Source organism: Hylobates moloch, unplaced genomic scaffold (genome assembly GCF_009828535.3).
Source record: "Hylobates moloch isolate HMO894 unplaced genomic scaffold, HMol_V3 SCAFFOLD_22, whole genome shotgun sequence".
In the NCBI taxonomy this organism is placed as follows: domain Eukaryota; kingdom Metazoa; phylum Chordata; class Mammalia; order Primates; family Hylobatidae; genus Hylobates; species Hylobates moloch.
Genome location: NW_026652297.1, coordinates 30,105,670 through 30,119,941, shown reverse-complemented (window position 1 = coordinate 30,119,941; position 14,272 = coordinate 30,105,670). Strand labels below are relative to the sequence as shown.

Genomic DNA, 14,272 nt, shown 5'->3' with positions numbered 1-14,272 from the left:
AAAAAAAAAAAAAAAGCCCAAGAAGAAAGAAGAAAACAAAAGAAAAGAAAAGCTGCCAGAGCTGGAGGAACTCTGGACTGGAATTCAGGATACTTGGATACCCTCCCAGCTCTGCCACTAACTCCCATGTTTCCCAGAGAAAATAACTCATCCTTTTAAAGTTTCTTACAGTTTCCTGTTCATTAAAACTAAACAGCAGGCCAGGCGCGGTGGCTCACACCTGTAATCCCAGCACTTTGGGAGGCCGAGGTGGGCAGATCACGAGGTCAGGAGATCGAGACTATCCTGGCGAACATGGTGAAACCCCGTCTCTACTAAAAATACAAAAAAATTAGCTGGGCGTGGTGGCGGGCACCTGTAGTCCCAGCTACTTGGGAGGCTAAGGCTGGAGAATGGGGTGAACCCAGGAGGTGGAGCTTGCAGCGAGTGGAGATCGCGCCACTGCACTCCAGCCTGGGTGACAGAGCGAGACTCCGTCTCAAAAAAACAAACAAACAAACAAACAAAAAACAAAAATCTAAAAAACAAAAAAAAAACTAAAGAGCAGTGGTAGCGGATGCCTACCCAAGGGCTCTTCCAGTTTCAGTCTCTGATGAGCACATCTCCTTTGGTTCTGCTCACTCAGGGAAGGAAACACGCTTTCTGATGCTATTCGAGCACCCAGGCCACTTAGCTCAAGCCTGAGAGGAACTGATCAAGCCTGGTAGTGGCTAAATAAGTTGAAAACGATAAATAACATCTGCATTGGAAGCTTACACATAAAATCATTAGTGGCTGGAGCTATTTCTTAGCATAGGAGAAATATAAAAATAAGAGTCTAGAAGAGTCTAGATAGCTTCCTTAGTGAAACTGCTCACTGCTAATCACAAATTTAACAGGCTTTATATTTCTTTTCTCAGGAAAAACCAAACCCATCCTGATGCGAAGAAGAATTAAAATACGGCCAAAATTCTACGGTGATTGTAAAGACAGATGTGATAGTAGCAGGATTTCTGGGCCACACCACGCACCTCCAAGAGCTTGCCCTCCTCATCGTGCACAGACATTGTCACCTCCACATTCTTTGGCGTCTTCTTCTTCCCTTTGTCAAACTCGCCATGGATCAGGGTGACATAAATGTCATTCCGAACATCTCCTGCAACATGACAAGCATGCTCTGAGTGTTGCTGGGAGAAGTCATTCTAAGTTTCAGAACATCATATGACATAAAAGATAAAGACAGTATGAAATGGTCTGGTTTTATACTGAACTACTCATCCGACAAAAGGCTTTCATATGCATTTGCTGTCTTCAGCTTATCTCATTTTACCTTTCCATGCATACCAAGATGTCTTTGCACTGTAGTTTTATAGAAAATTAAGTAGTAATTCTTTCTCTATTAAAAACTTCTATCTAATAATAAAAACATATTATATATTGTTAGGTTACAGTGGCAGATGGTTTTTCAATAGTGCCGTGGAGAGTGTGATATTTTGAATACATCTGATAATAGTGAAGGCAATTGTCTATTGAGTGCTTATTATAAGCTGTGCCAGGCACTGGTCAAAATGTCTTATATGTATTAATGTAATCAATTATAGACTAACTTGTTAATCTACAGAACAACCTGATGAGGTAGACACTCTTTCTGAAAGCCTACAGAGTATGTTTTTCTTTTCTTTTTTGATACATGATCTTGCTCTGTTGCCCAGGCTGGAGTATGGTGGTGCAATCTCAGCTCACTGCAACACTGGCCTCTTGGGCTCAAGTGATTCTCTCACCTCAGCCTCCCAAGTAGCTGGAATTACAAGCACACATCACCACACCTGGCTAATGTTTTGTATTTTTTGTAGAGAAGGGGTCTCACTACGTTGCCCAGACTGGTCTCGAACTCCTGGACTCAAGCAATCTGCCCACTTCAGCCCCCCATATCCCCCCAAAGTGCTGGGATTACAGGTGTGAGCCACCATGCCCAGCCTAGAGTACTTTATATTTCTTTAAATCAGTTTACTTGATTTTATCAATGAAAAAATGCTTTCTGCTGCTCTTTTTTTTGTTACCCAGCAAAAAAAATTTTAATTAATAAATGTGTGGCCCACATATTGAAGAAAAATATTAAATGTTATTGAGGTACATAAAAGAAACTTGGAATAAATGTGAAGTATATTAAACTCCTAGATGAAAAAAGTATTGAAAAAATGATTCCAATACCTGCACTATATTAAACTGCCTCCCAATGTAAAAAACAAAACCTTTTAACACTATAAGAAAACAGGAGTGCATATTTAGAGCACTGATCATTTTCATCATTTCCTCAACTGGAAAAAAAAATAAGATACTGCTTACACTTGCTGAGGATGAAGAAAAAGGGGCTTATTCACACAGCACAGTTTGAAATCTTACTTGACACACTCTTTGTCAATGGAGAAACTGAAAATGTGTCAAAAGTCTTAATACAGCAATTCCACTGGTAATATTTGTCTCAAAGTATTAAAAATGTGGGCAATAATTTATCTGTAAGGATATTCATTGTGGTGTTTATAAAAGTGGAAACATGGAAACAGTCTCGATTTCCAAGCACAGGGAATTAGTTGAATAAATTATGGTATAATCACATGATGGAGGTAACATTCATTTTAAAAAGTGCTTGAGCTCCTACTCTGCAGCAGGCACGTGCTGGGTGTCGGGGTGGCGACGGTGAGCCACTCACCAGCCTTGCCCCAACTCAGGTTACAGTCTAGTGCCGGAGAGAAGCACCAGTCAAATAATCTGCACAAGTAAACCCACCATTAGCAATGGAGGAACATGCCAGGCTCTGTGAATGCACAATACCAGGTCCTGACCTCGTCTGCAGGGTATGGGAATCTTTCCTTTCAGCTGTTAGCACAGTCAGGGAGAGTGGCCTGTGCAAAGGCCCAGAGGTAGGAGACAACCTGACTGACATCCTCACAGTGAGTGGGTATGTGGTGTGAGATGAGGCTGTAGAGACAGAAATAAGCCAGATCCCCCTGAGGCCGGTGGGCAAATTAAGAATTTTTATATTTACCATCAACATAAATGAAAGTCAGTAAGATATTTTCAGCGAAGGAGGCGTGGGATGAGATCAGGTGTGCTTACGGAATAGAACATTCAGGACGCAGTAAGGAGAAGAGAAAATGAGCGAAGAAAGAGCAGAAACATGAAAACCAGGTAGGAAGCTATGGCAGTTGTCCAGGGAAGAGGCCATTGTAGCTCCAACTTGGGTAGTGGCAATAGAGATGGAGAGAAGGGAGAGAGAGACTTAAGAGTCCTTTCAAAGGTAATGCTGACAGGCCTTATCTACTAATTTATGTGAGTTGTAAAGGAAAGGGAGATATCAAGCGTGACTTTCTGGCTTCTTGCTTGTGCAGTGGATGGATAGGTGGGTGGATGGACAGGTGGGTGGATGGATGGGTGGGTGGGTGGATGGATGGATGGATGGGTGGATGGGTGGGTGGAGGGATGGATGGGTGGATAGAGGTTGGATAGGTGGATGGATGGATGGATGGATAGATACATGGATAGATAGAGGTTGGATAGGTGGACGGTTGGATGGATAGGTGGACGGTTGCATGGGTAGGTGGATGGGTAGGTGGATGGGTGGGTGGGTGGGTGGGTGGACGGGTGGACGGATGGTCGGATGGACGGATGGATGAATGGATGGATGGAGGTGCTATTTTCTTAGATAAAACACAAGAGAGGTGCCTCAGGCCTAGATGCACAGAATTATGAGGTTCAAATGGGGATGCCGAGTAAGAATTAGCCAATTAAAGCAAGGAGGGGCTGGGTGTTGTGGCTCATGCCTGTAATCTCAGCACTTTGGGAGGCAGAGGCAGGAGGATTGCTTGAGCCCAGGAGTTCAAGATTCGCCTGGGCAACATAATGAAACTTGATCTCTACAAAACAAACAAACAAACAAACAAACAAACAAAACATATAAATTAGCCAGATGTGGTGGCTCATGCTTGTAGTCCTGGCTACCCAGGAGGCTGAGATGTGAGGACTGCTTGAGCCTAGGAGATCGAGGCTTACAGTGAGCTATGATCACCCAACTGTACTCCAGCCTGGGCTACAGAGCAAGACCTTGTCTCAAAAAAAAAAAAAAAAAAAAAGAGGGGAGTCCTGAGGCAGGAAATAGCTGGATATATGGTCCTACAGTTCATTAAAGAGGTCTCAGTGCTGGAGCTACAGATTTGAAGGTGACAGGCAGATGAAAGCCAAGTGAGTGGATGATACCCCTAGGGAGAAAATACAGGTGAGACAGAAAGAGGGCTGTTCTGCACTGAACTGTGTCCTCCCCAAATTCATATGCTGAAGCCATAACCCCTAGGAATGCAGAATATGACTGTATTTGGAGATAGGGCCTTTAAAAGAGTAAGTAAGTTAAAATGAGTTCATATAGGTGGGCCCTAATCCAATATGACTGGTGTCCTCATATGAAGAGATTAAGACACAGACATGCACAGAGGGACAACTAAGTGAAGAACACAGGGAGAAGACGGCTGTCTGCAAGCCAAGGAGAGAGGCCTCATGAGAAGCCATCCCTGCTGTCACCTTGATGTTGAACTTCCAGTCTCCTGTCCTTTGTTGTGAGAAAATAAACGTTGACGCCACCCGGTCCGTGGTATTTTGCTCTGGCAGCCCAAGCACACTCACACAGGGTCTCAGGACCAAATAACAAAGAACTTCAACATTTAGAGGCGAAGCAGAATATGAGAAGGTGGCAAAGGGGTTCTAGCAGAGGCCCCAGGGAAATGGAGAAACAGAGAAAAGTGAGGGGTCACCAATGAGAAGGGAAGGAAATATTTCAACAATGTCAGATGCTGCTGAGAGGTCAGAGCTGATCACTAGGCTAGAAAACACCCATCAGATGTAGCGATACCATGATCATGGGTGACTCTCATGACAGCTACTCTTGAGAGGCTGGAGTGGGGCTGGCAGAGGTGAGAACAGAGAAAGAGAGTGGACAGAATCACTCCGTGATGCTGAAGACAGAGAGTCAAAGCTCCTTGCTAGAGGGCAAGGGGGTACAGGGACGAGTTTAGGAGGCAACTGGAACCAGTTCACGTGGTGACGGGACAACAGGAAGGAGTTCTGAGCCCAGGGAGTTGGGTCTAGACCTGAATTTCTCAGACCTGACTCACCACCAGATCACCTTGGGAGCTCTGAATCGGTCTCTAGAAATCTGGGAATCTGTATTTTCAAGGAGATCTTCTAGGAGATCTTGATTAGCTGATCCACAGACTAGCACTGGAAACCATTGTTCTAGATGATTTTTTTTTTCTTTTTTGAGATGGAGTCTTACTCTGCTGCCCAGGCTGGAGTGCAGCGGCGCGATCTCACCTGACTACAAACTCTGCCTCCCAGGTTCAAGTGATGCTCTCGCTTCAGCCTTTCAAGTAGCTGGGATTACAGGCATGTGCCACCACTCCCAGCTAATTTTTTTTTTTTTTTGAGACAGCGTCTTGCTCTGTCGCGAGGCTGGAGCACAGTGGTGCAATCTCAGCTCACTGCAACCACCGCCTCCCAGGTCCAAGCAATTCTCCTACCTCAGCCTCCCGAGTAACTGGGACTACAGGTGCACATCAACTCGCCCAGCTAGTTTTTGTATTTTGAATAGAGATGGGGCTTCACCATGTTGGCCAGGCTGGTCTTGAACTCCTGACCTCAAGTGATCTGCCCACCTCAGCTTCCCAAAGTGCTGGGATTACAGATGTAAGCCATCTCGCCTGGTCATATTCTAGATGAATTTTAAAACCAACGTAGCCCTTGGCATCCTATGAACCAATCCTATTGACTTAAAAAAAAAAAAAAAAAAAACAACTAAATGTTCTTTTACAAGCCAGATTTAAAAGGTAAACTCACCTTATTCAAAGGCCTCAGGAGAAGCCAACTCTGCTGTTACCTTGATCAAAGAATAAACTTCCCTACTTTATTTTTTCAGATTTGTGTCTTGTTGTGGCAGTAAAACAACCTTCAGGTAGAGAATATTACTACTAATTTTTTTTTTCCTTAACAAGAAGACAAAACATTTTCCCAGAATGTTGATGAATGTATATCAGAGTAAAATAGCTATGTAATGGACAAAATAAGCAAAAAACTATCTTCTTTTATAAGAAAAATAAAAAAAGAGTGATCTCCATTTTATAACTTTTTTATTCATTCATTCCACAAATATTCATTTAAGACCCAATACATGTAGACAATGTGGGCAGCAACAAGTTATCATTGCCCCTTAATTTCTCAAAGGAGAAATAAGATTTTGTATGATTTTAAAATAACCTAATTTTTTTTTTTTTTTTTTTTGAGACAGAGTCTTGCTCTGTTGCCCAGGCTGGGGTGCAGTGGTGCGATCATAGCTCACGGAAACCTCTGCCTCTCGGGCTCAAGCTATTCTCCTGCCTCAGCCTCCTGAGTAGCTGGGACTACAGTTGCATGCCACCACGCCCAGCTAATTTTTGTATTTTTGATAGAGATAGGGTTTCATCATGTTTGGCCAGGCTGGACTCGAAGTCCTGACCTCATGTGATCTGCCTGCCTCAGCCTCCCAAAGTGCTGGGATTACAGACGTGAGCCACCATGCCTGCCGTAAAATAACCTGAATTTTTGTGCAATAGATAAGTTGGTTTTCTAGAATTTTTCTAACAGGGTATGGTTGTTTTTCTTTTTTCTTTTTTTTTTGAGACGGAGTTTCACTCGTTTCCCAGGCTGGAGTGCAGCGGCATGATCTCAGCTCACTGCAACCTCCACCTTCCAGTTTCGAGCAATTCTCCTGCCTCAGCCTCCGGAGTAGCTGGGATTACAGGCACATGCCACCACGCCCAGCTAATTTTTTGTATTTTTAGTAGAGACGGGGTTTCACCATCTTTGCCAGGATGGTCTCTATCTCTTGACCTCATGATCCGCCCACCGCGGCCTCCCAGAGTGCTGGGATTACAGGCGTGAGCCACCCTGCCTGGCCAAGGCATGGTTGTTTTTCTAGAATTTCCATTAATATCAATTAGTTTATAGCAATATGTATAAAATTCGAGGGACTGATTCCCTTTTCTTAGCATGGAGATTAAAATTGAATGGGTGAAGTCAGCGAATTCGAGAGAACACACACATACGCAGATCACTAGAAAGAAGATGAAACAGGAAAATGCTGACATTCTCGTCACAACAAGAACAGGGAGAGCCAGAGCGCTTTTGGAGCTTCAGAGAATGGAGAGAGCAAGGCGCCCACATGCTGGGGACGTCATAACAGAAAGGGACACACAAATGAGGCCAATTGGTCTCCTGAACAGAGCACCCTGTGCTATTTGAGAGAGTCTGTGTAAAAGATGGAGTAAGAAAATCTGAGTCATGTTTAAAAGCATTAGCTTGGGCTTGCACACTGTATATCAGTGTACTATGCTTGCATACTATATATCCAACTTCTGGGAATTTTCTAGGGGAGACAGTCTTAAACATGGAAAAGACTTCATGCATAAAGATAGTCAGAGCAGAGGTTTTCATATTCATAATAATGACAAATTAGAAAGCACCTAAACGTTTGAGTATTGCAGGTGTCTCTGTTTGTGTCCCAGGTGTCTCAGGACCAATGAATGTAAATAACCAAGTCTTCTGGATCCGAGTTGCCTCCACCGTCCAATAAGAAATAATCGCTGTACAGGAGGAAGCAAACAGGTGAGTCATGCAAAGTGCTTACCTGGCAGTATGATTTCAGGAAAGCCCATCTTCCGGGCTATTGCTGTTGATCTATCAACCAAGTGTGAAAAATTCTTCTGAACCTGTGTGAGGTCACCGGGCAAGAGCTTCAAGGATACCCAAAGTCCTTAAAAGAAATAAAAGATAAACATTTAGTTCTTTGTATGATCTATAAAACACACGCATAACTGGTGAGAAGAACATTTGAGTTGTATAGTCACAACCTTACTATAAAGATGTAAATTCTCCCCCAGTTGACTTATAATTTTAATGACACTTCCATTAAAATCACAACAGGACCTCTTTGAGAATTTGATGGAGATGTGAACAGATGCTAACTTTGGGGGAAAAAAAGGGTAAAGATAGGCCCTACCAGATACTAGAATATATGGTAAAGCTACAACCATCTGTGATCCCACTGGTAAAAAAGATATATATATATATGAAACATATATATATATATATATATACATATATATGAAACAATGAAATACTATAGTGTATAGCAATTTAATATATGGCATAAGAGAAATAACAAATCATGAAAAAAATCCAATAATTACATGAATATGCTGAGATTATTTTCTTGCTACTTATGAAAATTTATTTTCCCATCTTGTATTTTCATTAAAATAAATTCCCAATAATGAATTACATAGAAAAAGAAGGCAGAACATTAAAAGAAAAAAGAAGTGTATAGTTATTAAACCTCTGAGAACAAACCATTTTTCCTTTTTTTTTTTTTTTTGAGACAGAGTCTCACTTTGTTGCCCAGACGGGAATGCGGTGGCATCATCTCAGCTCACTGAAACTTTTGCCTCCCAAGTTCAAGCAATTCTCATGCCTTAGCCTCCCCAGTAGCTGGGATTACAGGTGTGCACCAACACACTGGCTAATTATTGTATTTTTTTTTTTAGTAGTGATGGGGTTTCACCATGTTGGCCAGGCTGGTCTCAAACTCCTAACCTCAAGCAATCCACCTGCCTCAGCCTCCCAAAGTGTTGGGATTACAGGCGTGAGCCACCACGCCCAGCCCTAATGATTTTTAAATATCAGTTTGCAACATAACCAAGAGTGCAGGAATATAAACACTCACACATAGTAGAAATTTATGGCAAGCAATTTGGCAATATGTGTATCTCCAGGTGTAGGCTTGTTCCCAGCATGTGACCTAGAAATCCAACTTCTGGGAATTTTCTCAGGGAGACAGTCTTAAACACGGAAAAGACTTCATGTATAAAGATAGTCAGAGCAGAGGTTTTTATATTTGTAATAATGACAAATTAGAAAGCACCTAAGTGTTTATCTAAGGGATTCCCTTTCCTTAAATCTAAACCCTGGAATATTATGCAGCCATAAAAAATATTTGTGACGAGCATAAAAACATTTGGAAAGTGCTTGTTTGGCATGAAGTATGGTATTTGGAAAAAAAAAAAAAGAAAAAAGAATGAAAAGTGCTTGTTTTGTTGTTAGGCAGCAAGAATGGAAATGACTTTTTTTCAGTTTTGTTAAAAAAAAATTACACATACATGGTAATCTGTTTAGTGTAATGGTTTTCCACGCCAACTGAAATTATATTTAGTTAAAAACTCTAAAAAAACAGAAATAGGGCCGGACGCAGTGGCTCACACCTGTGATCCCAGCACTTTGGGAGGCTGAGGCCAGAGGATCACTTAAGGTCAGGAGTTCAAGACCAGCCTGGCTAACATAGTAAAATCCCGTGTCTACTAAAAATACAAAAATTAGCCGGGAGTGGTGACAGGAGCCTGTAATCCCAGCTACTCAGTTGGCTGAGACTGGAGAATCACTGGAACCCAGGAGGCAGAAGTTGCAGTGAGCTAGGATTGCGTTGCTGCACTCCAGCCTGGGTGACAGAGTGAGACTCTGTCTCAAAAACAAAAAAAAAACAAACAGAAAACCCAGAAACATATTTAGTTATTTGTTTTCAGGTTCTTTATTGATTTCTTGCATGTCTTTCCTATGCAGGATAATTGCAAATATATAAGAAACTAAATATCATGAAAATAATGTGCTGATTGCTTTCGTTTTGGAAGACAGTTACAGGGTAGTGAAAAAAAAGTCACTCAGTCTCTGTATTTTTGATACATACAGACTAATTCAGTCTTACATTTTTTTTTTTTTTTTTTAGAGGCAGTCTCAATCTGTTGCCATACCGGAGTGCAGTGGCAGAATCTCGGCTCACTGCAACCTCCGACTCCCTGGTTCAGGTGACTGTCCCGCCTCAGCCTCCCGAGTAGCTGGGATTACAGGCATGCACCACCATACCCAGCTAATTTTTGTACTTTTAGTAGAGACGGGGTTTTACCATGTTGTCCAGGAGGGTCTCAAACTCCTGACCTTGTGATCCACCCACCTCGGCCTCCCAAAGTGCTGGGACTACAGGCGTGAGCCACTGCCCCCGGCCCAGTCTCTACATATTTTTGATACAGGAGTTAAGAAATTATTTAGGCAGATAGTGAGGGTAAGGAAATCCTCAGCAAGGTTTTCCTTTTAATGAAAAGCAGTCCCCAAATCATTTTCTTTTCCAACAAAGAGCCGCCTGTAAAATCGAGCTGCAGACATAGACAAGCAAGCTGGAAGCTTGCACGGGTGAATGCCAGCAGTTGTGCCAATAGGAAAAGGCTACCTGGAGCTAGGCATGTCCAACATGGTGGCTCCATCTTCCTTTCTCTTTGCCAGCCATGTGTACAGTAAGAAACAGACAACACGACACCAGCCAGGTGGAAAGCCCATTTGTGTAAGATTAGGGTGGAGTGACCAGTCTTCCCTGCATGCTATGTAAATGTCACATCTAGTGCAACCAATCTGTGGGCCCTACATAAATCAGACACCAGCTCCTCAAGCCTGCCTATAATATTTGGGAGGCCCTATCTCTCACAAGAGAGAATAAGAAGCTATTTTCCTTTTTCTTTCTTTTGCCTATTAAACCTCCACTCCTTAACTCACTCTTTGTGTGTATCCATGTCCTTAATTTTCTTGGCATGGGACAACAAACCCTGGGGTATTACCCCAGACAACAATGCTGCTTCCTTTTTTTAAACTAATTTTATAAGCTCTGCAAACACAAGGCCTTAAAAAGTTGGTTAAAGCTCCGAGTGGTTCCTCTCCATGGAAATCTTTAGTAACTAAAGGTGAAAGATTTATAAAATATTAAGGAAAATCAAACCATTCAATCTTTGAAATTATACAAATATGGTCACCATCTTGGTATTTGAGTCTTTTCCTTATTTGATTCAAAATGCAATTTCAATAAGCAGAACTTCTCTTAGTTAAAACTCTATCAACAGAACATGATATGGAGATACTAAAAACTAAAATTTTTACATTATTTTATATTAATACATATTCATCTGTATTACTTTGGTTTCCTTCCTCTCAATTTTAAAAAATGTGATGGGATAAACTTATTCAGAATAGAGCATAATTATTATCTAGGGTCGGCATTGGGAACGAAGGGTAGACAAAAATGTGGAGGCCAGGAGTGGTGGCTCATGCCTATAGTTCCAGGGATTTGGGAGGCCAAGGTGGGAGGATCACTTGAGGCCAGAAGTTGAGACCAGCCTGAGCAATATAGTGAGACCTCATCTCTACAAAAAATTTAAAAATTAGCTGAGCATGGTGGTGCATGTCTATAGTCCCAGCTACTTGGGAGGCTGAGGTAGGAGGATTGCTTGAGCCCAGGAAGTGGAGGCTGCAGTGAGCCAAGACCATGCAATTGCACTCCAGCCTGGGTGACAACATGAGACAGTCTCAAAAAATAAATAAATAAATGAATGAATAAAGAGTAAAGACTCATGGGATAAAAATTTGTTCCACAGAATTTACAAAACACAACTGTGATCAAATCACTGCTGGGTACATCTCAATGCAGTTCAGTATTAAAAGCCTGTGGTAGGAAGCTGAAGGGGACAGTCCCCAGCAGAGGCTGTTTTGTATCAGAGAAAGATAATAAAGGGCAGGAGTCCAAGGACCCAGCTGTGAATGTCCCCCACCCTCAGCAGAGTCCCTCCCAGCTCTGGCACTGGACTGTACCTTGCCCTTTGTGATTCACTTCCTTTGCTGCAATCACTTTATTCAAGACTGAAGTGAGTGGCTCATTCTCCCCAATCACGTGTGATGTTATCAAAGGCGACATGATGAGCTGCCTCTGGCGGATGTAGGTTTCCATCGCAATTCTTGGGAAAGAGAAATAAGAGGTAAGGTGGGAGGGGGAGAAAGGAAGTCTCTGCAGCACAACCTCAGATAATGGTGAGTCGTATGGGGATAATCTGGAGATATCAACACTAAGTACCCCTATCTTTCTATCTTTCCTTTATTTTTCCATTTTGTGTCTATCTTAAATACTAAATTCACCTTGGAAATGACTTGAGGCAAAGAGGGAGGAAAAAAACCCAAGGGTACACAAAACTGGTGACCAACGGTTAGCAATTAAAATCAGAGGCAATGCTCCATGCTCTTTCAGAGGCAGAAGAGGCTGCTGCAATAGAATTGAAGACAGAGCACCCACGGAAGGGGCAGGAGCCCCCAGGTCTACTTCTGCTTGATAGTGAGCTCTGCAAGAGGCTCCCTTTGGGCCTCAGTTTCTCCATCTGTAAGAGATGGGCTGGGATCGCATGCCTGTTAAGGCTCCTGTCTAGTGTCAACCCCCTATGTATGAGCACAGTGTATATGCCTGGTGTCTGGTAGATGTTCTCAGATTTCCATGTGGTGACAAGCTAGATCTTGGCATGGGTGCTGCCAAACAAGCTCCATTTGAGTGACCTTATCAGGCCGCAGCTCGTAAAGGGCGATCAAAGAACCAAACACAGCCCCCATTCTACTGAAGGCAGAAGCACTATCAGCAACTGCACATGGGCCTGGTGCAGTACAACAGTCTCCTGTCTCCTCTGTCCACTGCATGTAGGCCAGCTTTCTCCGCAGGGATCCCTGTACCCTGACAATAAAACACACCGCAATATGTGACTGGCAAATGCGATTGCTATAGTCTTGAGTTCCTGTTTTTTACAAATGACTCTCTCTAAATGGACTTGCAGAATACCCATACAACACTCTCCTACTGGAAAACACTGTAAAGTTTTTGAAGTAAGTTATGGCAGCGCTTGCCATAAATCTTAGGCATTCAATGCCAGAGGCTGCAGTCTACGTTGTAAATACTTCACTGCAGCTGTTGGCTGCACAGTGAGCAGTAATGAAATTAAGGCAGGGTTCGTCAGGGACTCAAAGCACGGATTATACAGTGGGGACAATCTCAGGACTAAGTACTGTGATATGGTTGCTGGAGGAAAGCTGGTTCAGAAATTAAGCAGGAGGCACATCACCACCAGCAAATAAACAGATGGCTGTTTCAGACACGTTTCATATCCATGAAGGCCACTCCTATTATGTACATACAATCTTAAATACAAATATAACACATTCATAGTACTACTATATATATGGTACATTTATATTTATTAAGTATTATATGTATATTTATATTTATTCAATATACAGTCATATTCCTAACAATGTTTCAGTCAATGACAGACTACATAGATGACCGTGGTCCCATAAGATTATAACGGAGCTGGCCAGGCATGATGGCTCACACCTGTAATCCCAGCACTTTGGGAGGCCAAGGTGGGTGGATCACCTGAGGTCAGGAGTTTGACACAAGCCTGACCAACATGGTGAAACCCTGTCTCTACTAAAAATAGAAAAATTAGCTGGGTGTAATGGCATGCACCTGTAATCTCAGCTACTCGGGAGGCTGAGGCAGGAGAATTGGCAGAGATACTTTCTGAGAAACATGTCACTAGGCTCTCTTGTCATTGTGTAGATAACATAGAGTGCACTTACACAAACCCGGAATATATGGACTACTACACACCTACGCTGTATGGTATAGCCTATTGCTCCTAGACTATAAACCTGTCCAGCATGCTACTGTACTGAATACTGCAGGCAATTGCAACACAGTGCTATTTGTGTCTTTAAACATATTTAAACAGAAAAGGTAATGAGTTGTGCTGAGATGTTAAAACAGCTATAACATCACTAGGCAATAGGAATGTTTCAGCTCCATTAATAATCTTTTTTTTTTTTTTTTTTTTTTTTTTGAGACGGAGTCTCACTCTGTTGCCCAGGCTGGAGTGAAGTGGCACGATCTTGGCTCACTGCAAGCTCCGCCTTCCAGGTTCATGCCATTCTCCTGCCTCAGCCTCCCGAGTAGCTGGGACTACAGGTGCCCGCCACTGTGCCCAGCTAATTTTTTGTATTTTTAGTAGAGACAGGGTTTCACCATGGTCTCGATCTCCTGACCTCGTGATATGCCCGCCTCGGCCTCCCAAAGTGCTGGGATTACAGGCGTTAAGCCACTGCGCCTGGCCCTAAATTCAACATGTTTATTAAATATACTTAAACATATTTATATATTATACAATACATATTTATATAGGTATGTGCATACAGTGTTTTATATTATTCACAAAACAAGAGCAGCATTCATGGAGATGAAAGTTATCACATAACTTTAGGACTGTGCTACATAAAATATTTGTCTCATCTTGGAAGGTCAATATATAGG

The 14,272-nt window shown here is 42.4% G+C and overlaps 1 protein-coding gene and 1 non-coding gene across 2 annotated transcripts in view; both read right to left on the bottom strand.

Moving 5' to 3' along the window:
* DOCK5 (dedicator of cytokinesis 5) overlaps positions 1–14,272 on the bottom strand; it is a 232,639-nt gene that overhangs the window by 98,422 nt on the left and 119,945 nt on the right. Inside the window, exons 12-14 of the mRNA XM_032144465.2 lie at positions 11,740–11,882; positions 7,688–7,813; positions 1,011–1,135 (exon numbers count right to left, since the gene is read on the bottom strand). Coding sequence (XP_032000356.1) covers positions 1,011–1,135; positions 7,688–7,813; positions 11,740–11,882 — 394 coding nt within the window. The remainder of the gene's footprint in view (positions 1–1,010; positions 1,136–7,687; positions 7,814–11,739; positions 11,883–14,272) is intronic.
* On the bottom strand, positions 10,759–10,875 carry LOC116462189 (U5 spliceosomal RNA). Its single transcript, XR_004246278.1, has one exon. It is a non-coding gene; the product is annotated as a U5 spliceosomal RNA (small nuclear RNA).